At 38.3% G+C, this 23,654-nt stretch overlaps 1 protein-coding gene across 16 annotated transcripts in view; it reads right to left on the minus strand.

The window, feature by feature from the left end:
- Positions 1–23,654, minus strand: part of cnksr2a (connector enhancer of kinase suppressor of Ras 2a) — an 84,670-nt gene that overhangs the window by 23,593 nt on the left and 37,423 nt on the right. For 7 of the 16 annotated variants that reach the window (XM_089125803.1, XM_089125801.1, XM_089125796.1 and 4 more), the window contains exons 6-17: positions 23,258–23,377; positions 22,547–22,606; positions 21,532–21,600; positions 18,535–18,681; positions 16,152–16,288; positions 14,767–14,960; positions 13,172–13,261; positions 7,792–8,000; positions 2,092–2,140; positions 1,103–1,278; positions 396–469; positions 180–319 (exon numbers count right to left, since the gene is read on the minus strand). In XM_089125803.1, the coding sequence (XP_088981929.1) occupies positions 180–319; positions 396–469; positions 1,103–1,278; positions 2,092–2,140; positions 7,792–8,000; positions 13,172–13,261; positions 14,767–14,960; positions 16,152–16,288; positions 18,535–18,681; positions 21,532–21,600; positions 22,547–22,606; positions 23,258–23,377 (1,465 nt within the window). The remainder of the gene's footprint in view (positions 1–179; positions 320–395; positions 470–1,102; positions 1,279–2,091; positions 2,141–7,791; positions 8,001–13,171; positions 13,262–14,766; positions 14,961–16,151; positions 16,289–18,534; positions 18,682–21,531; positions 21,601–22,546; positions 22,607–23,257; positions 23,378–23,654) is intronic. The other 9 variants (XM_089125797.1, XM_089125792.1, XM_089125794.1 and 6 more) reach the window with 6 other exon arrangements.

Genomic DNA, 23,654 nt, shown 5'->3' on the forward strand with positions numbered 1-23,654 from the left:
ACCAATGGTCTCTCTACGATCTCCTCAGGCTTGCAATGCTTTTGGGAAATGTAGCTCTGATTAGGCCCTCTCTGAATTTTGGTTGGCCCCTCCCACTATTCTCTTTTACATTGAAGAATCATATTTCCTGGGAATCAAACCTTCAAAACCCATAACCTTTCTACAACGAGTATTCTCACCCTGTTCCTGACGGATTCGCTCTCTTTCTGCATAGCCAGCTGCCGCCATGTTGAGACGACTCAACCATCTGTTCATATCATCCACTCCGTCCGCTGCAAAGTAGAAGCTCTTGATTTTGGGATGGCATGCTTTAAACGCACTGTGTAGGGAGCAAAGATTCAATAAGAACTTGTCAAGCATCATCACATTGCTCAAAAGTTCGTAAAGGTACTCACTATTTTTTGCGACATTCACTGGCTCTGTCGATCTTGAACTCGGGGAGGCTGACAAACCCTTCAGCCTTCTCATCCTAAAAGGTGGAGAAAAGAGAGAGAGAGAGGATTGTGCGGACGCTTCACCCCACTTACACTCTTCTGTAATGTCATTAGGTCCTCATTAGGAGTTACATCTCCTAATTCTCTCCTTTCTTTTCTCTCTCTTTTGGTTCATTCCATTACTTTTTTTTCCCGCATTAAACTGCAGCAGCACTGCTGACAGGAGCTCTGCATAAATAAATGAAAAGCATAAATTGTTGCGGCTCTCTGTAAGCCTGTCTGTGTTTACAAAACCCATACAGTAGAAGATCATCAATTATAGCAAAGCCGGACTATGTTGTAGCATTCTCAGTGGACCAAAACCAGGCCGAGAGGAACCCTCCCCGAAACCCCCAGAACGGCAGCCGTATCCCAGTACCCGAGCTGTGATAAAAAGCGAAGGCGCAAGGAGTAATTAATCAAAAAGTGAGTGTTTGTTCAGAGAAGTTCCTTATCTTCATTACAGAAACGCCATGTGTAGAAGACTGTTTTGTTAGGGTAGATGAGCATTAATCTTATTCCACACAAGAGGGTAAAGCCACACCAATTAAAGTCTCATCTCTAGATCGATACAGTTTCTGCTGCGCTGGTGGATACGAGAAACAACAAAGATAACCGTATTGGCCCACCTCCTCGTTCATGTACCAGTACAAGCAGGCGCCCTTCAAAACAAACCAGTACTTCTTCCATTTCTGTGAGAAATAGCTCTTAGCATCCTTCTTCTTCCACAGCCAGCCCTCACAATCTCCACGACCCAGGTCCTTACAGGAGATTCGTCTCTTGCTGATGGAGGACAGCGGAGCTGCTGGATGCAATAGAATACAGTATGTGTTAATAAATGTTATAAAATGGATAGTTCAGACTTAAAGTCTGATTGGATGAGGCTGTTGTATAACGGCATCATCAATTAATTTCAACATTAAAGGTATAGCCCATCCAAAAACAAAAATTCTGGCATAATTTCTTTATTGTCATGTTGTTTCAAACTATTATGACTTTCTCTCTTTTGTAGACCACAAAAAGACAAGTGCAGGTTGCTCTTTTCTAACCAATGAAAGTGAATGGTGACCAGTGAACACCACAAAATGAAAAAAAAAACATCATAAATTTAATCATTTTGGCTTGTCCACTATACTTCTGAAGCCGTATGATAACTTTTGTTATTTAAAATTGTTAAAATCTTCCCCACCCGCCATGGCTCTCAATCTCATTCAGTGTTTTGATTATGCACATTTTTAAACTTGCCATGTCAAGACTGAATATGATTTAATTGTACAGAAAACAGGCAGTGTAAGCATCTCATTTTGTGTTTTACAGAAGAAAGGAAGTTTCATTTCTGGGTGAACGGTTCCTTTAATATAACATTGCTTTGCAGCAATCAACCACCTCCTCTACAGTATGTGCTATGGCTAGGAACATCTCTTACTCATAGCAAAATTACTGTGATACAAAAACAATTATGGCAGAAGGCTTATAATTATGAAGTTAATTAACTTTCTTTACTCTTTCCTATGTTTGTGGCCTATTTATTTTCCCTTATGCAGTGAAAATATGCAAGCAGTGTGTGCAATTAAGGCAATGTTCCCAAACATAAGAATAAGGAAAAATAAGGTATCACCTTTACTCTTTTTCTTGGTCTTGGATAGCAGAGAGGATCCCTGGAATGTCTGTAAAGCAGAATTTATATATGTATATTTAAATCCAAATGGAGAAATGTTTGAAAATACATTAGGAGTAAGTGAAAGGAGAAAAAAATGTATTGACCGCATTATCGGTCAACACATCCGATTCTCCCGATTGGAATCACATGGAGGAAATGTGTGAACATAATCTCTGAGCATCCATCCATCATACAGCAAATTAAAATCGGAGGAAACATCCGAGTAAATGAAGGTGCGAGAGACCAACAGCTAGTGAGAAGGAAGGCGTGAAGAGAGAAAATAAATGCGATTTCTAACATCCGTGGCCCCTGTGTTTACTGAGCAGTAATTCTTGGATCAGCCAACCCAGACCGAGCACATATTTATGATCCGAGCCCTGTGGCAATTCTCCTCTGTGAAGAAACTTCCTGTGAGCTTGGGCAAAAATTTAGAGGAAAACTTGTGTTGCTATGCTAACAGATTAGAGACAGTATCACTGACCTAAAGAAAACACTATCATCATGGTAATTGATTTATTGATATGTGCCAGAGGAGGGAAGCTGCAGTTGCCGAAGGGGAATAACTGAAATTGATTAATGGAACATGTTTAGTAACTCAGGCAACCAGTTTGCAGAATGTCTTTATTTAATCAGGAGTATCTAAATATACCGTGTCCATTTCTTGAAGATGGTTTTCTCATTGGTTTTCTCATTGGTTTTCCCAGTGACCCAAGTATGAGTACTGGGTCACGTTCCAACACCATTCACCCTCTTTTACCCCACTTTTCTATAAAATTAAGCCCAAAAATATCAAATGAAAAACATGATGGTGGTTTTCCCAGCATTTAACCTCATAACACAATTCAAAGTCAATGCAACTCCCTCCGAAAGCACTGTGGGAATCTCTTCCTAGAAGGTGTGAATCGCAATTGCTGTGTGAACTGAAGCAATTTGTGAGAAAGGCTTAGACACATTAAGACATACTTCCCAGAGGATTCAACACCTAGACATTAATAAACAAAAGTGATAAAGCAAACTATGACACAGCATACAGTACATATCAAAGAAACATAATAATACATAGAAGGGTGAATGCCTACAGCAGGCAGTGCCCAATCTTGATTTGCAGAAATAAACTACCAAAGACATTTACAATGTCATTGAAGAAACATAGGAAGCCTTGCTGAGATAATGGCTCTGAAACGACATCCAAACTTGCTTGAAATGATCACAAGCAATCACTAAAATTGTGCAGGGGGTGGAGAGCAACTCCTACAGTGACTAAGGATCGTGTAACAGGCCTTAAACACAAGCAGAACAATTCCTGTCAGTTGTTCGTAAAACCATCCTTGTGTAGGAACGTTTTAACAGGGACTTACACAGGAATTCACTCTTCTTGTGCTTCATGACCTCAAAAACCTCAAGCTCTCTGCAATGCATGAAGTCACTTGGATGATGAACAGAAATACACACCCAGAACAAATCCCACAAGACATGAACATGAGATGTGCATCAGCTACTAAGTCCAAAGATATTCTAAACATCATTTCTTATGCCTCGGGAATCATGATCTTCAGAGAAAGAGCATTATAGGACAACTACTACCCATGTGACTCAAGCAATCTCAGGATTTGTCATGGACAACTTGTTTGCCCTCTGCTATATCCATCTCTCTACCGTTTTCTTCTGAAATGGTTCTGTTCACCCCTTCTCTCAGTCTCTAATGTTGTGGGTCTCTTTAAGAACAGACATGGACTTGATCTCTCGAGGATTGTTCAGTAACAGATCGCCCTAGATGGCATGCTAAGACTTGACTTACAACTAAATGCCACATGGCAGCACAGGCTCCCAATTCACATGACATATGGTACAAAACCTCTTTCTCTGTGATATCAAGAACTGACATATGCTGACATATGCAGCATGTGATGGCCTCAAAGCACACGCATTACTCTCTCTTGTTATATTTAAACCAAACCTGTAGGTAAAAAGTACCTTCTCTGGAGGATCTTTTTAAATTTTTGTTGGTCTGGTTTGTTGATTTTATTTTGGCTTGTGTTTCTCTGTCGAGACAGAGTCAGTTGCTAATAGTGCGGCGTTTTACATTGCGTCCCCACTGCATATTAGCTACACAATACAATGTGACCACTCTCGAAAAGTCGGTAACTAACGTAACCTCGGGTTCTTGAGAGTAGGGATCGAGTGTTGCGCCGACTATTACAATCTGTCTGGTGCTTCGCTTCAGTTGATTTAACCTGTGCTATGGCGAAATGAAGCAGGTTTTATAGCTACAAGCCACGCCCATTCTGATTGGTTCGCGTGTCTCACGAACAGCCAATGGGCAAGCTAGTAGCTCGGCTGGTATTGCTGTGCTGCTGCACTGCGTTTTAAATATAATCATTCTCGAGGAAAGCAATTTCCCAACTGCATATTTACAAAGTGATTGTTCTCGAAAGGGAACCAAGTTTACGTTAGTAACAGAGTGCGTTTTTCAAAATTCAGGCAAAATACTTTTGTGTGTGTGTCCAGTGGATGGAGGGAGTGAGTGAGTTGCTGGTACCGTTCAGACAAAATGCAGCTTTTTTATCGGACTGCAACGCAGGCAATAAAACCCCACTGTAAACAATAGAAGCTGATGCAGTTACACAGCACATACCAACAGAGGCAGCCTTATTAAATCAACGCCACACAACTTGGTCTCTCTGCTCTGCCTTGCACCATCTTCTCCTCTGGCATCTTACTCATCTTTCATCTCACTTAACCTTCACTTCTAAATATCTTCTACTCTATAATTACCATCTCTTCTGGTTGTATTATCTCCTCTTCTTTTCTTGCATCTTCCCACATAATCTTGCATATTTATTTAGCTTTTTTGTTGTGCCTCATCTTGTCTCCTTCTCACCTCTTCTCACGTTTTTTCTCTCAACTTCTCATCTCAGTTTGATCTTGTCTCCTCTTATGTCTGCTAGTGTTCATGTTCCCCACTCCATGTTTTATCTAGCCGTTCTGATTTTGTCTCATATGGTCTCCTCTCAACTCTTCTTGCATCTTGTTCTCTTATATAATTTGTCTCTTCACTTCTCATTATGTCCCTTCTCTTCTGATTTTATCTTATCATGTCTTGTCTCATCAAGCCTCTTCGCTTTTCTCATTGTATCGCATACTTTCTGTTCTTATTTCATCTCTTCTAGTTTTGCATATCCCCTTCTCCACATCTCACCTCATTGTGTCTCTTCTCTTCTGGTCTTATCTAATTTTTTCTCTTCTCGTCTCGTCACACCTCTTCCTCTTCTTATTTTATTTTGTTTCTTCACTACTCCTGATTTTGTCTCATCACATCTCTTCTCATTTCATCTCATCTCTTCTTACTGCTCTGTACATACAGTGTAATATGCAGATTATAAGTTAGTGGAGTCACTAGAAAAGGTCATGAGCTACAGAAAGAAAAATAGTAAGAGTGCTGAGACCAGCACATTGGGTCTTGTCCAAAATGATGGTGATGGAGTGGTCAGCACCCAAGTTGTCCCAACCTGGCCTGTACACTCTTTAACCCACATCGGCTCAGAGGACATATGGACACAGATACATCACCCTGCTTGGTGTTTCTAAACAGAAGCAGCGGGTAAGATACACTGTGAAAGTCACTCTTATGCAGGACTGTAACATCCCAGCTGGGATTCACACTTCTTCATGAGGACCTATAATTAGGCATTTTGAAGAGGAAAAAAAGCCAAAACACAATCACTTCTCATGAGCTGGTGGGCATAAGCACAAGATATTGATATGAGGACAGCACATGGCCGAATATTGGCCAATCACGGTTTCAGATTGAGCTTGGCCAATCACATCACTCAATGCCCTGTGACAGATGACAACATAACTTAGCCCCGCCCACCGCTACTGAACCACCACCTGCCTACTCATCATCCATATGCACACTACACACCAAAACGAGTCACTTTTCCCTGGATTAGATTTCCCTTGGTGTTTCCGTGTGTGGTTATGGCTGCGTTGGTGTGTGCATTCTGAGAATATCGGGTGCCACATTCCCTCGTAATAAACAACAGCCATATCTCACCTACATTCCTAATAACTTCGCACAAAGGAAGACTAGTCTCACTGAGAAAACCTACCGACACACACACACATGTACAGTGCTGAGCACACACTTCCACGCTGACTAAAGGTAGAGGACTAACATCACACACACACACACACAAACACAAACGTTTACCCAACATGACCTGGTGCTTTCAATGAAAACTATGTAAGACTCTACCTGCAGTGATCACAGAGACCTTGATCGAGAACAGAGTCGGTGAAAGCAGCCAGGCCAGGAATAACTCTTTGTTTGAGCAACAGAAAATAAAAAGAACAAAGACACTGTGCGATTTTACTCACAATCTCAGAGTTTAGCCCGATCCAGACTGCATGACTCTCAAAAAGAGACTGAACAATACTCTTAGACAAAGAGAAATAACTTGTTTGAGGCATGTAGGATTAAAGGCACACATACTACCACTCGATATGAACTCCTGTAATAGCACACGCGCAACCATTTTTAGGGTTTACAAAGAATGGTGTGAAAAGGGAAAAACATACTGTGGGCGAAAATGCCTTGTTGATGCTAGAGGTCAGAGGAGAATGGGCCGACTGATTCAAACTGATAGAAGAGCAACTTTGACTGATATAACCACTCGTTACAACCGAGGTATGCAGTAAAGCGTTTGTGAAGCCACAACATGCACAACCTTGAGGCGGATGGGCTACAACAGCAGAAGACCCCATCGGGTACCACTCATCTCCACTACAAATAGGAAAAAGAGGCTACAATTTGCAAGAGCTCACCAACATTGGACAGTTAAAGACGGGAAAAATGTTGCCTAGTCTGATGAGTCTCGATTGAGACATTCAGATGGTAGAGTCAGAATTTGGCATAAACAGAATGAGAACATGGATCCATCATGCCTTGTTCCCACTGTGCAGGGTGGTGGTGGTGGTGTAACGGTGTGAGGGATGTTTTCTTGGCACACTTTAGGCCCCTTAGTGCCAATTGGGCATTGTTTAAATGCCACGGCCTACCTGAGCATTGTTTCTGACCATGTCAAAATGCACTGAAGCAACTGCCATGTGATTGGTTGATTCCATAATTGCATTATGAGAATTATATATACAGAATATATTTAAAGAATTGATATGTAAAATAAATATATCATAAAAATATGTACATTTTCAGCATCATTCCTCCAGTCTTCAGTGTCACATGATCATTCTGATTTACTTCTCAAATAGCGTTTCTTATTGTTATTAATGCTGAAAACAGTTGTTTTTCAGGATTCTTTGATTAACAAAGTTCAAAATACCAACTTTACTTCCCGATTCTTCCCTCAATTGCACACACAACCATTCCGGTGCCTCCTATGCATAATAAAAGTCTCATGCAACAACTTCACAATACACATATTGTTACAACTATGATGACCGCAAATAATCCCTGCCTTTAAATCAAAAGAACCAATCGCCTAAATGTTTTTTTTGTTTGTTTTTTTGTTACGGCAACATAAGTTTTGCAGGAGATTTTGTTCATTCCCATTCACCCAGATAGGCACAGAACTGTAGAATGGCCGCAGAATGAACTGACTCTCTTCAGAGGACTTTGACAGAAAACATACTACTCACATGGTAAAGAGAGGTGGAGTCTGGGTTAGGCGTGTTCATGGATTCCTGCCGGAGCACTTCCATTTGGAGGGTGGGGAGGAGGGCGTAGTGGGTGGGGCTTCCGGTCTTCTCGCTCTTCTTCTTTCCGCGTTTCCCTGTGTCTCTTTTCATGCTCCGGCCTGCCAGATCGGCAGCCTTCTCATCACTTATATACCTCAACAAAGAGTTTTCTGAGACACAGAGAGAAAGAACAATTTCTTTAATGTCAGTTCTTTTTTTGGGAGCATGAAAGCCCCATGTCAACATATGCACATGGCCATCCCTAAAGGTGCAGATTGTGAGATTGACAGATAGCAGTTGAAATGGGTACTGCAGTCCAAATTAAAAATATTGGAGAGAGTTGTGTTCCCGCCCCATCCTGTTGACGCAGGTTGCCAGATTGAGAACAAGCAAAAGGAAGTAAGAAGATGAGTTGATTTATTAATTTACAATGAGTTGATAACGTGTTTTAATATTCTCCCGTTCATAGAGATTTTTAGATGGGTGCGGAGGCTTTTTTGGGTCAGGTAGAAATTGCGATCACTGACCCAGTTTGTTCGTTGGCTTCCATGGCTGCAATATGCTGTGTTTTCCGTCAACTGGCAAAATACTATTGGGTAAATTGGCAACGTGCGATATAGCACAGACCAAAACACACATTTCAAAGTAAAATAAATGGCTGTAGAGAGTTTTTCCAGAGAAACGAGTACATGAACTCAGCATGTTTTCTGAATATATGCAAATATATTATGGTGTTATTCTGGTTTTATGGTTTTATTCTGTAGTACAGTCAAAAACGTACATTCAGCATCTTTAAGGTGGTGCAACTGGTGCGACCACATTAGGCCCAATGCTTTAGGGAGTCCATGGTGAATGGACCGAGGGGGACCACCCCCCTTTAATCATTTCACTGGAATCATTTTATTACCAGTTATACCACAAGGCTACACCACCTGCTATGAGAGGGGAAAAAAATTCAACAATGTCACCATTTTAAATGGTTAATCAGGCATTAGAGATTTTGTCTGGCATGTGCAGTAAATCAAAATTACATCTGTACAGCCAGTCCTTCTCAAACACTATGGACATTTTCCAGGTTGTGCTGTGTCAAATCACTGAATAAGCTTGCATTTGTATTCCATCAATCAAACATCCCAAACCCCTCTCGAAATACTCCAAACCTCAATTGGCCAATCACAATGATTCATTCCCTCAATAGAGGTCTATCATTAGCACTACTTAAGCCTGTGCACTCTTCCCAAATCAGTCGAATCCAATCAAACTCTAAAGGCTTATTCTTGCCTAATGAGCATAACAAGCCGATTGGTCATAGCTAAATCAGCGAGCCAAACCAACGGGCTCCCAGCAGCCCTGATTTGAGCTCGTCCTTTGATTTAGGAACCACCACAGCCATTGTTGGGCTTCCCTTCTCCCACGCCCAAGTCCACCGTTGCCCGGCAGCAGCCAATAGGATGTGAAACACTCAGGAGAGCTCCTGTCAGAGTTTCCATGGCAACAGCATGCTTCCAGAAGAAGTTCCCTCTTCTTTACGGCTCGGTTTCCCTCATGCTGATGAAAAAGTTAAAGAGGTGGCAGATTTTAAATTGCATAGATTCAGCCAGACAGGGATCACAACCAAGTAGAGTTATTATAAATCATAATCGAATTAACTGTGACTTTTTGAGTTGTAAAAATGGATCGAACTACAGCTCATTAAATGGACAAGGGGGTGAATGGATCTAAAATGTCAGTTGGAAAGTTCTGGAAAATCAATCAAAAACAAAGTATCTTTATGTAGGGCTGCACAATTGATCGAAAATAAAAACAAAATCATGACATGGCTTAATGCGATTATCAAAACCACACCTGTCAAAAAAAGAGAGGATTTAAAGGGCTTCCAACGGTTTTCCAGCAAAATAAAAGCTTGATGGTTTTATTTAATTTTTTGTTTAAATGTTCATTTTATACAGCCATAAATCTTATTGTAACTTTACAGTTGTAATATCAAATAAAATTATTATTATATATTCTTAAATACTCAATTTATTATTTTATAGTCATATCGATATGTAATAACAAAAATCTGGGTTAAATTGTGCAGTCCTACAAATATGCACAGCAAGCCTGGATTTAATTTTATTATTATTTTAAACCACATTTTAAATTGCAATAGAATTTTTTTTCCAGGCACATTTTTTTTTTAAATTATGCATCTCTACCTTTGTTTGTGTTTGAAAATCAAGCATCAAAACGGATCGCATGGATTTTCAGAATTTTGAATGCAATGCCAGCTATTAGAGGATGGCTTTGGTAGAACCACCATTCTGACAGTTAAATACTATCACTGACAAATTACCCAGATTTCCAAGCTGTGGGTGACCTTAATACATCTTTATCCTCTCCGACCCTCTCTCCACTCCAGCATTTTATCGAAATCTTCTTCCTACATCACTCTTGCCACCTCCTTCGAGTAACTCTTCTTTTACCATCTTTCCTACTCTCAGCTAAACACCATCTGGCAACCTCAACACAAGCAGATTTTCTCCCCAGAGTTTTAAGGAAATGAATGAGTCGAGAAAGCTAGGAAATAAGAGAGCTATCAAGACGCTAATCTCCACACAATACGGATAGACAGAGCTGCTTAACAGGATCAAATAGCAGCCAGGAGACACAGTCAGGTGATCATCCACCTCCTTTGCTCAAAAACACACATATAAAGACATACAAGTTCTACAAACGAGAGAAAAGATAGGGGTTTGGGCAACAGCAAGTGCTGGAGGACACCACCGAAAGAAAACAGGTTAGCGTGGGAAAGCAGTAAGACACGACAAGAGTGAGTCACAACAAAAGATGTTGCCTCTGCATCCACAATGAAGATGGTAAGGAAGTGATGAAGTTGACTAAAACTTATCCCTTATCCCTGAACTCATAATATTAAAAAAACACAATGATTAAACTTCATAAAAGAGCTTCATTGATACAAGCAATTGGTATTTTCTGTCTATGGTATTGCAGTCCAACTATTTCTGTCAAGAGTTCTGGACTGTATTTCTAAAGCAGCAGCCAGTTGAGACGGTCTCAGCATTAGCGCACACTGGCTCTGTGTTGGTGCTCAGAGACTGCCACTGTTATCCTGGCACTGCGTGCAGTGAGGCCACAGGAAGTAAACAGAAATGCCCAGCGCAGTTCAGAGCCACCATGCAGCGAGGAGAATTAGATCCATGGAAAACAGCTCAGCTAAACATCACTACTGAATAAGAGCCATGAGAACAAAGAAACTGAGAGAAACAATAAAGGGAAATCCAGGCAGAATGAGATGGAAAACAAAGATGCATTTGAAACCTGAATAAGATATTCAGAATAAATACATTAATATGTACTTATTATTAATATTATTTTAATTAAATGTATACATTTTATTATTTATGATATTCTACTTTTAACTGTAATTAAAATAGACAATTAATGTCACAGGTTTTATTTTGTGATTCATCACTGCATGTTCTAAAAAAATAATATCTATATTTCTTTTCATAATCTTCCATTAAAATGCAATAACATTCTCCACCTCTTTTTCTGCTGATGTAACCAAGGCTCTGAAGTAAGCATAGCAAAAAAAAAAAAAAAAACCTAATAAATAAAATAAAACAAAAATAGCTGACCATATTTGTTTCTGAAATGTCAATTACTGAACGTTAAGATCTTGTTTATAGAATTGTTGCATAGAAACAATAAAACAGCGCTTTTGCTCGTATGATATTGTTTCAAAATCACAGCCCACTTTTCACGAATCAATAAAATCCTGATGGTTAAAATCAAGGAAGAGATTCCGGAATAAAATCAGCTGTTCCCTCCAATTTATCTATCTAACTATTTTAAATCAAACATTTTACAATTGATCAATATTTCTTATACATGATTTTATGGTCTCATATTAATTAAAGGACAACTCCGGCGCAAAATGAAACTTTAGTCAAATTACACATTGTTACCTAGTCAACCGTTATCTGAGATTTGTTTTCATGATTGTCGAATGTAAATAGTTTTATCTCTAAAAACAGTTTAGCCTATAACGCTAGTATAATGCTAGTATATAGGGCATAGAGTAATGACAAATAAAAATCGCTTGTTATTACCACTAACAAGGCTCAAAATAGCCCCACAGTAACACGACAGCATAACAAGGGTCCCTACATTCAAACAGAAGCATTGAGAACTTTGTCAGTGTCCATACAGTTTAATAAGAAGATATTTTATACACACAGTCAACTTCGCGAATACAGGAAGAAGCCATCTTGGAAAAATAGTCTTTACCAGTCGATCTACGAACGCCGATCCAAGTGCGCTGGTGAGATGTGAATAAGGTGATAAGGTGAGCGCGAGCAGTAGTCTACATGTGCATATTGAAGAGAAAAAAACGGTTTGTGTTTGTGTTTCTTCTGGAAACAACGGACCATATGAGATTCTGCACAGTTCAGCGCACTTGGATCGGCGTTCGTAGTTTGACTGGTAGAGACTATTTTTCCAAGATGGCTTCTTCCTGTATTCGCGAAGTTGACTGTGTGTATAAAATATCCGCTTATTAAACTGTATGGACACTGACAAAGTTCTCAATGCTTCGGTTTGAATGTAGGGACCCTTGTTATGGTGTCGTGTTGGTGTAGGGCTATTTTGAGCCTTTTTAGTGGTAATAACAAGCGATTTTTATTTGTCATTACTCTATGCCCTATAGACCAGCGTTATACTAGCGTTATAGGCTAAACTGTTTTTAGAGATAAAACTATTTACATTCGGCAATCATGAAAACAAATCTCAGATAACGGTTGACTAGATAGCAATGTGTAATTTCACCAAAGGTTCATTTTGCGCCGGAGTTGTCCTTTAAGAGGTTAAATTGAATAGTTGTGCTATTAAAACTGATTTGTCAGACAGCGAGACCGATTAAAAAAAACAAATAAAAAGTTAATTATGACAAAAGGTTTTGGACACTTTCTGATTGTCAGAAGGACCATGCTAATATAATAATATAATATATTATATATAATAATATACATGATCATTTTCAAGATCCATCTTGAAATTAACTGGTAGAAAATAATTTCAAAAATGTATAAGAAAAAATAAAGAACCTATCTATGGAATGAAATGTATTTAATTCTTTAATATTTTATTTAACCCAAAAATGCAAAATAGCTATAAACAGACAAAAATAGGTCACCTAAGATGGGCCACTCTCTTTGTAATCAGTTTGATGATTACATTTCCATAATACCTTTGCAGAGTAAAAAGGAGAATGATGAATAAAAACAAGAGAATAACCATGAGTATTTTCTGTAACTGACAAAAAAAAAAAAAAACTCACCTCTCCGACCTTCTCTCTTCATTCTAGCTGGGTCCTCATAGTCAGGAACCCAGTTATACTCCACAGGCATAGAGATGGGCCTCATACGACCTGAAAGAACAAACTGAATGAGCTCACATCACATTCTGTGTGTGTGTGGAAAGACAAGGGATAGAAAGATGGAGGTAAACTGACAGTTCACAATCCGGTTTCTCCACAGACGCCAAGGTAAGTCTGTGCGAGTGTGTGTTTGTGTAAGACAAACTGTCACAGTTAATGTGTCCTCTAGTTTTCTAGGGAAGCAGCGGGCATGGAGTGTGTCAGCAGTTCTGTGCTACTGCAGAGGCTCACGCTGGCATTTAACGACTAGAGCTGAGTTCTCTGCTTTTGGATATAATGCTACACACACACACACACACAGAACAACAAAGTGAAGCCCAGCTCCCTAGAGTTTAATTACAGAAAATCTGAAACCATTTCACAGACATGCTCACTTTTTTTGAACCTCGGAAAACATACAATCATGTGTTGGAAAAACATAGAGCACAGAATGTATTTAGATTAGCAGAAGTTTTCCAAACCAGTTCTTTCTTCTGCAGATCTAAAACGCTTTTTTATCAACAGTTTTCTTACAGTTATGCATCATAATTGGGGTAAAGAATGATTATTTGCTCATTATGTGCTGTTCTACAATCAGCAGATGTTCATAGAAGTTTGGTCTGTGCCTCGAGTTAGTCGCTGGGTCAATATTCAGTCCCTCAGATGTAGACATCTGATGTTAAACCCAGCGGAAAATAACAAATTATTTTACCAAATCCCCCAAAAGAGTAAATAACCCTGTTTAGTTTACCAACTAAACTCCAACTGAAATGAACTCATGGACAAAACTTTTTGTGCCTGCATGTGTGTTAGAGCTGCACGATTCTGGATAAATTGATTTGAGAATCACATTTTTTTTTTTGGTTTCAAACCGAGATCACGATTATTCCATGATTCTAAACAGACTAAACAAAATAGCATGTCATTTAATAGAGGTTTTGACAAATGTTAATTGCTGCGGTCTATTTAAAATGTTTAATGAATCTGAATGTATTGTTTAAAAAATTGGTTTGAATGAATGATTCAATGACTCACTCATAAATACTTTATTGTTTCATTACTAGATGAATCAGCATTTTATTTGAATAAATCTCTTGAATGAATGATTCAATGATAAATACATTTTTTAACAGGAACTTGTCGCCACCTGGCGCCAAGTTACTTTTAAAAGGTGATTCATTCTATTTGTTCACTTCTGTAGACATCAGTGTTTATACCAAACTATAAACTTTTATCCAATTTCTTCTGTGATAATATGAACACAGAATTTGAAACAGAAATTATGATACTACTGTATGTGGTTGAAAGGACTGTTTGTGAAGTTGTTTCATACTTATCCATGACAGCTGCTCTATCTGGGTCAGCGGCTGTGCCAACGCATATCTGATTTTGTCAAAGTTTTAATAGACACAGGTGAATCGTTGTCAATTAGGAATGAGATTGAGTGGGTGTTTGAATCGAGAACGCAATCTTTTAGCGATTAATCATGCAGTTCTACTGTGTGTGTGTTTGTGTACCATAAGTGGATGTGCTGTCTCGGCGGGACGTTGTGGGTCCGTGGCTGGGGTCGTACTCGTAGCAGTACAGGACGGCCTCCTCTTCCATTAGAGGAAATCGCCGTCTGTACTCTTGATCCAGGAATGAGTTTGGTGATTCAGACCCTTTAGCGACAGGTACCCCACCCTCGCCTGGAAGACTGCATTTTTCATCTCTGAAAGCACAACATAACAAAATATATTCAGACTGTATGCACACAGTAAGATTTCTTAATGATTTTGAAATAAGTATCTTATGCTCACTGCAACTGAGAAAACATGAAAATAGAAATTTTGGTTGCACTGCGTGAGTATTTGCAGTGTGTTTCTGCATTTGCTTGCGTTGTGAGTATTTGTAGAGGCTTTCTTTATTTGGTTGCATTGTGAGTAGCCTATTTACTGCGTGTTTTTGTGTTTGGTTGCATTGTGAGTATTTGCAGCGTGTTTCTGTATTTGGTTGCATTGTGAGTATTTACATTGTGTTTCTGTATTTGGTTGCATTGTGAGTATTTACTGAGTGTTTTTGTATTTGGTTGCATTGTGAGTATTTGCAGCGTGTTTCTGTATTTGGTTGCATTGTGAGTATTTAGAATGTGTTTCTGTATTTGGTTGTGTTTTGAGCATTTGTAGAGGCTTTCTGTATTTGGTTGCATTGTGAGTATTTGCAGTGTGTTTCTGTATTTGGTTGTGTTGTGAGTATTTACAATGTGTTTCTGAATTTGGTTGTGTTGAGAGCATTTGCAGCACAAGTGTTGTTAAACTGATGATGATGGTGTTTTTCTTCAGTTGCGGTGCATTGAGCTCTCTCAGCCACAAAAAACAGTAATATTTTGATATAAAATTTCAATTTCAATTTATATCTACTTTAATGTATTTTAAAATGTAATTTATTCCTGTGATGCGAGTCATTACTCCAGTCTTCGGCGTCACATGACCCCAACTTTTCAATGGTGGTGTAGATCAAATATTACACAGAATTGATTAGCTCATTTGTCAGTAATATTTAATACTACGGCTACTTGGGAAAATGCTCAATATTGAAATTCTTGAATTGAAACAAAAAAACTCTGAAAACTGGCCATTCACAAATAGCAACAGTGGTGATGTCAAAACCATCAGCTCATTAACATATGCCCAGCCCACCCACATATACATACTAATACTTGTACAGCCTTCCACAATAAATCTCACCAATACAGAGAGCCAATCAAAATAGCAAAACAGCTTGTTTAATTCTTAGGATGTGAGAAAGAGTGAAAATTGTCATGATAAATATGGTGTTTTTCATGTATGAAACCTATACAGGTGAACTTCATGAAAAAAGCAGCAAAAGTGTCAAAAAAACAACAAAAAACTGAATAAGTTACCTGGGTGTGTACGGCTCAGATGGAGGGGGCGGGATATACAGATCTTGGAGGGCGGAGCTATCACGCTTTGAGGGCGTGCTGATTGTGCTTGTGGGTGTGGCCGAACTGCTGGTTGGACTCCTGGGAACAACTGGCTGCTGGGCAGACAAGATAATTGGATTAAAGATCAAAAGTTCACTTCTACTACGAGCTAAAACTACTGGTAAAATGTCTTCAGGGCACAACTAAATATAATAATGGAGCTCTGTTCCAGGACGTGACCCAGACACTGATATCTGCAGACAGTCACAAGGGCAAGGCATAGAGATTAATAGGTCCCTGAGCAGTGAGGCAGCGGCGCAGTCCCTCTGCAGTGCTGTCTGCAGTAAACAGTGCACTGGGATCTCTGGGTCAGGATGCTTTGACATAATGAGTGGGAGTCTATGGAAACATTCGTGGCAACTCCACAGAACACAATGATTTCAGAGACGATAGACGTGTGATTAGTGTCTGCAGTGAGCTGAGAGGCTGGGGACAGGGGTTGTGACACAGACTGCACATTTGGATGTACACACACACGACATGCACAAAGAGGCACGTGCGAATAATCACAGTGCAATGAGCATGTAAGATGACAGCCGCCAACGTGCAGATCTGTTTGGGAGTGGTTGGGGAAAATGGCTAAAAGTTTAGTCTAGTCACAAGCCTAGAACTAAACTTGAATCCTCCAGCAAAAGCTGATTAAAGCTAATCTGCTCTCCCTGGCACAGACACAAACACTTTCAGGTGCCTTTTAAAAGTGATGTTAGAGCAAATTACTTAAAAAGCAATGCAAGAACCGTAAAAGCAACTCTGATACCCAGCAGTCCTGTGATTAACACTAAATAAAGTATTTTGATGGTTGTGATACAACATTTTAGTTGGAAGAAGTGCATGAAAGCCTGAAACAAGTCCTCGGTAATTCCAGTTTTCTTCCTGCATGAACCTACGTAGGTTTGTAACAAATTTGCATGATACCAGCCTATGGTCTTCATTGGCTTCCCACAAAAAACATCAGCTTTGACCTGCCCTCAAACACTGTAGAGGAAGAGTTTGGTTCATGTTGTAGACATGTCAAGATGATGCTGTTGTTTTGTGCTGTGAAAGCAAATCGCTACACATGCACTTCCAAAGGATGAGGACTTGGCCTCGAATTGATACAGTAAAACCAATGCCATCATTTCTGTTTGTATCACTTTGTATAGAAGTACTGAGGAAGCCTATAGAGCTGAAATTCAGATTTGGTAATGAGTGTTTTGTTTCCGACACGCGTAAGCTGTAGACCAATCACAACAGACTGAACCATCTGGCCAATCAGAGTAAAGTAGGCTCTGAGAAAGAAGGCTCAGAGATACTGGATCCTTGATCGAGGCATTGCAGATGCTGTGAGAAAAGTGGTGAAATGTATATTATAAGAAAATGAAAGTGTTTTTTGACCTTGGGTGCACGTAAATCTATTGTAGGAGATAGCATAATTGGGGCACTTTCAATGATAAAGATTAACTTTAAGTGAGCGATAGGGTTGGGAATCAAATATTTGAGGTCAGGAATCAGAAAATCTTAAAACATTTATTATTTCAATCATATCTTTGTTCAGTTGTATCTTTTGCTGCCATTGCTGCTAATTTTCTATTTGTTGTTTTTTAATTACTGAGTGTTTACTTCTCTTTAATAATGCTATATAAGTTAGGCTAGTCGTTTTTCTATGGTAGGCTATTTTTAAACCACACGCCTTGCATAAGTGTTCTTTAGCTTGTTGAGTTTTGTTCATGCAATTCAGCTACAATTAAATGAAATCGAAAGAATCGAAACTGATAAGCAGAATCGAAATTTAAATTGGAATTGTTAAATTCAAACGATACCTAACCCTAGCGATAGATGATGGCTGTACAATTAAATATCCAGTAAAGACCCATAAATAAAGCTGTTCAGCTGCTGATTTATGAAAATAATGCTGAAAAAACATGATTTATGTATATAACACTGCACAAACAGGCCATTCACAGAACGCAACCATGGTGATGTCATGACGATCAGCTCATTAACATATTCCCACCCATATATACATATGCAGACCTGTTTTGGAGCGGCTGGGGAAAATGACTAAAAGTGTAGAGCATTGTCCACAACGATATCAATAACCTTCATGGACATGAAAGATGTATATTTATTATAAAAAATAACCAAATACTAGGAAATATTTCTCTTCTTATTTTAGTCTAGTCACCGGTATTGAACCAAACTTGTGGAATCCTCCACAAAAAGCCGATTAAAGCTAATCTGCTCAGGGAGCGGGTGGCAGATAAAGGGGGAAAGTGCAGCCCAAGTGATGAAAGCTTTGAGGACAGGGCATTTTGGATCCTACCTGCAGGGCCAGGGGCTTCCATCTCATGTTCTTTAGTAGGGCTGGGGCAGAGGTGAGCGTGCTCTGGGGACGCTTTTTCAGGGTCAATGTCACACCGGCAGGGTCTCCACGCAGAGAGCTTACCAAGTTTTTCAACTGCCAGCCCACCTACAGCAACAAACACAGGGTCAACATACACAGACTCGACAAGAACGCCACACGGAGACATCACCTAACAAGCAACTGCTAGGAAATACTAACTTCCGTCTCCTCTATATTCACCTATGGTGAACAATGGAGAGAATATAACTATGTATCACACACACATGCTTCCTGACACACAATATTGGGATGAGTGTACACTAATAAGGCGTGATGTTTGCTAATCTTTCAATTTATTTAACATTGGTTGTTGGGTCTATGGGAGAACTTGACATTCCCTGGAAATGTCAATATTTGAGGCTTCGGTTCATAATATATTATGTGTAAGCCTGAATGAAGAACCAAATGCCTAATGTGGAAAAAATTCATGAAATAATTCAGATGAATGATACTATATTATAATAAATAAAAATAAAAGAAGTTTATAAACTGACTATATATATTTTTAATGGTTTAAATAATTCTGTTACACTGGAGGCTACACTTGTTTAAATATAATTTTAAAATAATTTGACACTATATGCAATCTATAAATTTTTAAAGATGTTTATATAACTGATGAATTATTAAACTACATTAATTCATTCATGATATTCCACAGTTTAAAGGCTGTGCAGTGCACCACAAGTGATTTTACATTGATTGAATGGTTAGTTCACCCAAAAATGAAAATGATGTCATCAACGCGTTCATTGAACTCGTTCATATTTTGGGCGAACATGTACCGTACTGTCTGAGGCAATAATACAAAAAATAGTTTGCAGCAACAAATGGAAAAAAAAGAACTGTAATCTAGTTCGTTTTTCGAACTTGTGAACTAGTTCATTTTAAAATTTGTGAACTGAACTTTGAACTAGTGAACTTTCCCAACACTGGATGTCATTAACGACTCACCCTCATGTTGTCCCGAGCCCGTAAGACCTCCGTTCATCTTCAGAAGACAGTTTAAGATATTTTAGATTTAATCCGAGAGCATTCTGTCCTTGACAACAGAACCGAAAGAGAATACAATGCTGAATAAAGTTGTAGTTTTTGTTATTTTTGGACCAAAATGTATTTTGATGCAAGCCTAATGATGTAACATGGATTACTTTGATAATGTCTTTATTTCCTTTATTTAAGGACAGTATACCGTACATATTTTTTCAATTGAGGGACAGAAAGTTCTCAAACTAAATCTAAAATATCTTAAACTGTGTTCCGAAGAAGAACGGAGGTCTTACGGGCTTGGGACGACATGAGGGTGAGTCATTAATGACATCAGTTTCATTTTGGGTAAACTAACCCTTAAGGATGTGCTCTTAGGAACAAAGCCACTTAAATATGATAAAAATCATTTGTATAATTACTGACTCAAGTGATGAGTAATGAGAAAATTGGGGTTTTCAAGGTAGGGTCCATGGATAATTATAAAAAATAAAATAAAACAAAATAAATGTAGAAAAGCTTCTTATAAAATCATTACAGGTTTTTAATGACATTTGGGTGAGTAATTGACACAATTTTCAGTTTTAGGTGAACTATCCCTTTAAGACATAATTTAATGTGTTTATTAAGCACTGTTTACTGTTGGCTAGTCCCAGAAATGTATGTGGTTTGAGGTTTTACTATCCTTTAATATTCTTGTGGGGACATTTATTACCCACAATGTAGGCAAAACATGCCTCACACACACAGTTTACACTAAGCATGCCCTTCACAGACAGACACGACCACAGTACACAACCACAGATACAGACACACTGAGATGGGCTGGAATCTCTGGATATATACGGGACCTGATCCTGTAGCGTATGGGGACTAATCACAGATGTTACATAGAGCAGTCCCCACAATGCACCATTCTTGAACGCTCACGGAGGTTGTTCCTGAGCAAGAACTGCTCATTGTTACGGTAATTGTTTGTCTGTGTGTTTTTTGCTACAAGCCGAATTTGTAACGCTTATCAGACGCACTTTTATCCAATTATGAAGGGGATGACAATCTAATTACATGAAGATTAATGAAGCCTTAGTGTTGCTGATCTTTCATCTGAAAAAGAGCTCAGCATTCCTCACCACGGCGAAAAAATGACTGAAGACAAACAAGAAAAACTGATGCAGAAGTTGAATTTTGATCCCTGGAGGTAAAACAGAAGAAAACGCTTAAATCTAAACAGAGTTGTTAGAAGTCTTCTGCTTTTGTAACTTCATAATAAATGCCACCACTTGAGAGTCAAACAAAAATATTCGAAGAATTATTCAGCACCTCATACTTTAAGGGAATAATTTCAGACAAAATTGATTTCACAAGCTAAAATCCATACAATTACTTGAACACACACATACAGAATATGCAGAAAAAGCTCTTTATCAACTCTTTGAAGGTAACTCCACATGGTATGATCACTGGAGTACCTATTGAAGCACTCCAAATTCACGAGAAAAATAAAATCACTCAAATACGACCATCCTTAAAAACACACTCCACAGTCCTTAATTTATAGCCTCTTCTGCCCTTGAAACACCCTCCAGTCTCATTCAGAAACACCATAACACACTCAATCATTGTGAATTTAGTCAAATTGGAATATAGTTGCCCCAGTCCTAGAAATGAGCTGAGAATACATCAAGTAATACTTGAAATATGTTTTAAACCTCTTGGTGCTTTAACAAGGACACGTTAAAGCCCTTAAATTTAAATCATCTCAGTCCCATAATTCTATACACAATAACAGAGGAAGGGGGCAACTGCCGTTGAATGCAAAGTGAGACTTACATACATGGGGGGAGAAAAACGATGGGTGAATGGATGGATGGATGATACAGTAGAAGTATAAATGAGGCAAATGGATTGAATGACTAAAGAGATACTCACCACTGTCTGATGGTTCACCTGGATGACCTCATCCCCTGCGTGAATCTTTTTACAGCGATCTGCTGGAGACTAAGAAAGGGATGCAAAGGAGAGATATAAAAAGACGAATTGGGGAAATAAATAAATGTCAAATAAAAAAGACATACTGCAATATTAAGTATTGAAATTACTTCTAAGAATTTAGTGGATGCTTTTAACAAAACATTACCTTGCATTTAAGGTATACACTTTGGGTCAAAATATAGAATAATTAAAGGATAGAGGTTCAAACTCTTCAATTTCTCACCCTAATGTCGATCCAAACCCATTTTCAAACTTTCGTAATATAACCAAACTTTCGTTTATCTTCAAAACACAAATAAAGCTATTTTAAATGAAATCTGAGAGATTTCTGTTCCTCCATTGACAGCAACTCAACTAGCACCGCTTCAAAAGGGAGATCGTAAAGAGATCGTAAAACTAATCCATATGAATTGAGCGGTTTAGTCCAAATATTCTGAAGAGACTTACTATGATAAACAAATTTAATCTACGCTTTTTTTTCACATATACAATTCATCAGCGAACATAAACCATACAAAGCTGCTGCATAACATAATATAATGAAACTCATTGGTTCTTGGGAAGCTCAAACATATGCTCTGTAACACACGAGAATGGTTCTCAGTGTTCTCTCACATCAAGCAAACATGCTTGAGCTTCCGTTTACCATATCTAATAAGATAAGAAAAACCTAAGATAAGAAAAACCTGTATTTGATGTGTGCATTGATGAACATAAATCTGTTTAATGTATAAAGTCTATTCTTTATTGAGAGCACTCCTGTCTGTATAGCTCTCTCTCTCTCTCTCTCTCTCTCTCTCTCTCTCTCTCTCTCTCTCTCGCTATTTGGTTTGACCATGTGCAATAATAGCTGTACGATCAATTGCTGAGATTTATCAGTTTTATCGGCAGCATAATAGACATTATAAAGACATGAATTAGAACACACACATTAACACTGACTGGCTCTTACCCCCTCTGTGGTTCCTGTGATAACATGAAGTCCATCATATGTGGATTTGATGTACATTCCCTTAAGATTTAAGAGACAAAGGAAAAAGACAATAGACTAGAATGTAAATGTAGAATGTAGAAAATCTCCATTCTTTCCTTTTTCTGTCTCACACTCACATTGAAGAACATTTCAAATCCCTTCTAGTTTATTCATATGCATATACAGAAGTGAAATTACTTTTAATAAAAGAGATGTTTGGTCACATGCATGAATTACAAAAAACAACTTTAAAGCTTTTAAAGTGGCAATATAAACAGAAATCTCGTGTAACATTATCAATATCTTTACTGTCAATTTTGATACATTTAATGCATCCTTGCTGTTACAATTTAAAAAGTTAAAAGTATTAATTCTTTTTTTTTAAATCCTAAAGACCCCAAACTTTTAAAGGTAATGTATATGATATATTAGTTACTAATACTATTTTAAATAAAATAATGAATAGCATTTAATACTGTATGTAAATAAATGATCCGATAATCTGATTTATGTTTACAAAAGTGTTTATAAACACAATTAGTATGACAGTAGTAACATGTTATGAACAAATATATTTACATAGGATTTCTAATCAAATGTAATCTAAATAATTGAATTAAAAACACAGTAAAAAAAAACAGCAGTAATTAGAACAGCGGCCGGCAGCAAATTATTAATGTATGATCTTACCAGACCCTCGGTAGGTTTAATATTAGCCAGCTGAACCACTTCCAGGTGTGCCGACTGGGAGACCAGGGGGTCTGACGACAGTGAGATGATGTGATCACACACTCCAGATAATGTCTTACACTTCAGAAAGAGAAAAAGAGACAGCATATCAATTATTTGCCACAGTAGTTGCCACATATCTTTATCTATGTAGGAACCAACTACCAACAACCTACCAACCCATCTAGCAACCAAATCAATCTATCAATCTATCAATCTATCTATCTATCTATCTATCTATCTATCTATCTATCTATCTATCTATCTATCTATCTATCTATCTATCTATCTATCTATCTATCTATCTATCTATCTATCTATCTATCTATCTATCTATCTATCTATCTATCTATCTATC

The sequence above is a fragment of the Pimephales promelas genome, chromosome 22 (genome assembly GCF_988280905.1).
Source record: "Pimephales promelas chromosome 22, fPimPro1.hap1.1, whole genome shotgun sequence".
Lineage (NCBI taxonomy): Eukaryota > Metazoa > Chordata > Actinopteri > Cypriniformes > Leuciscidae > Pimephales > Pimephales promelas.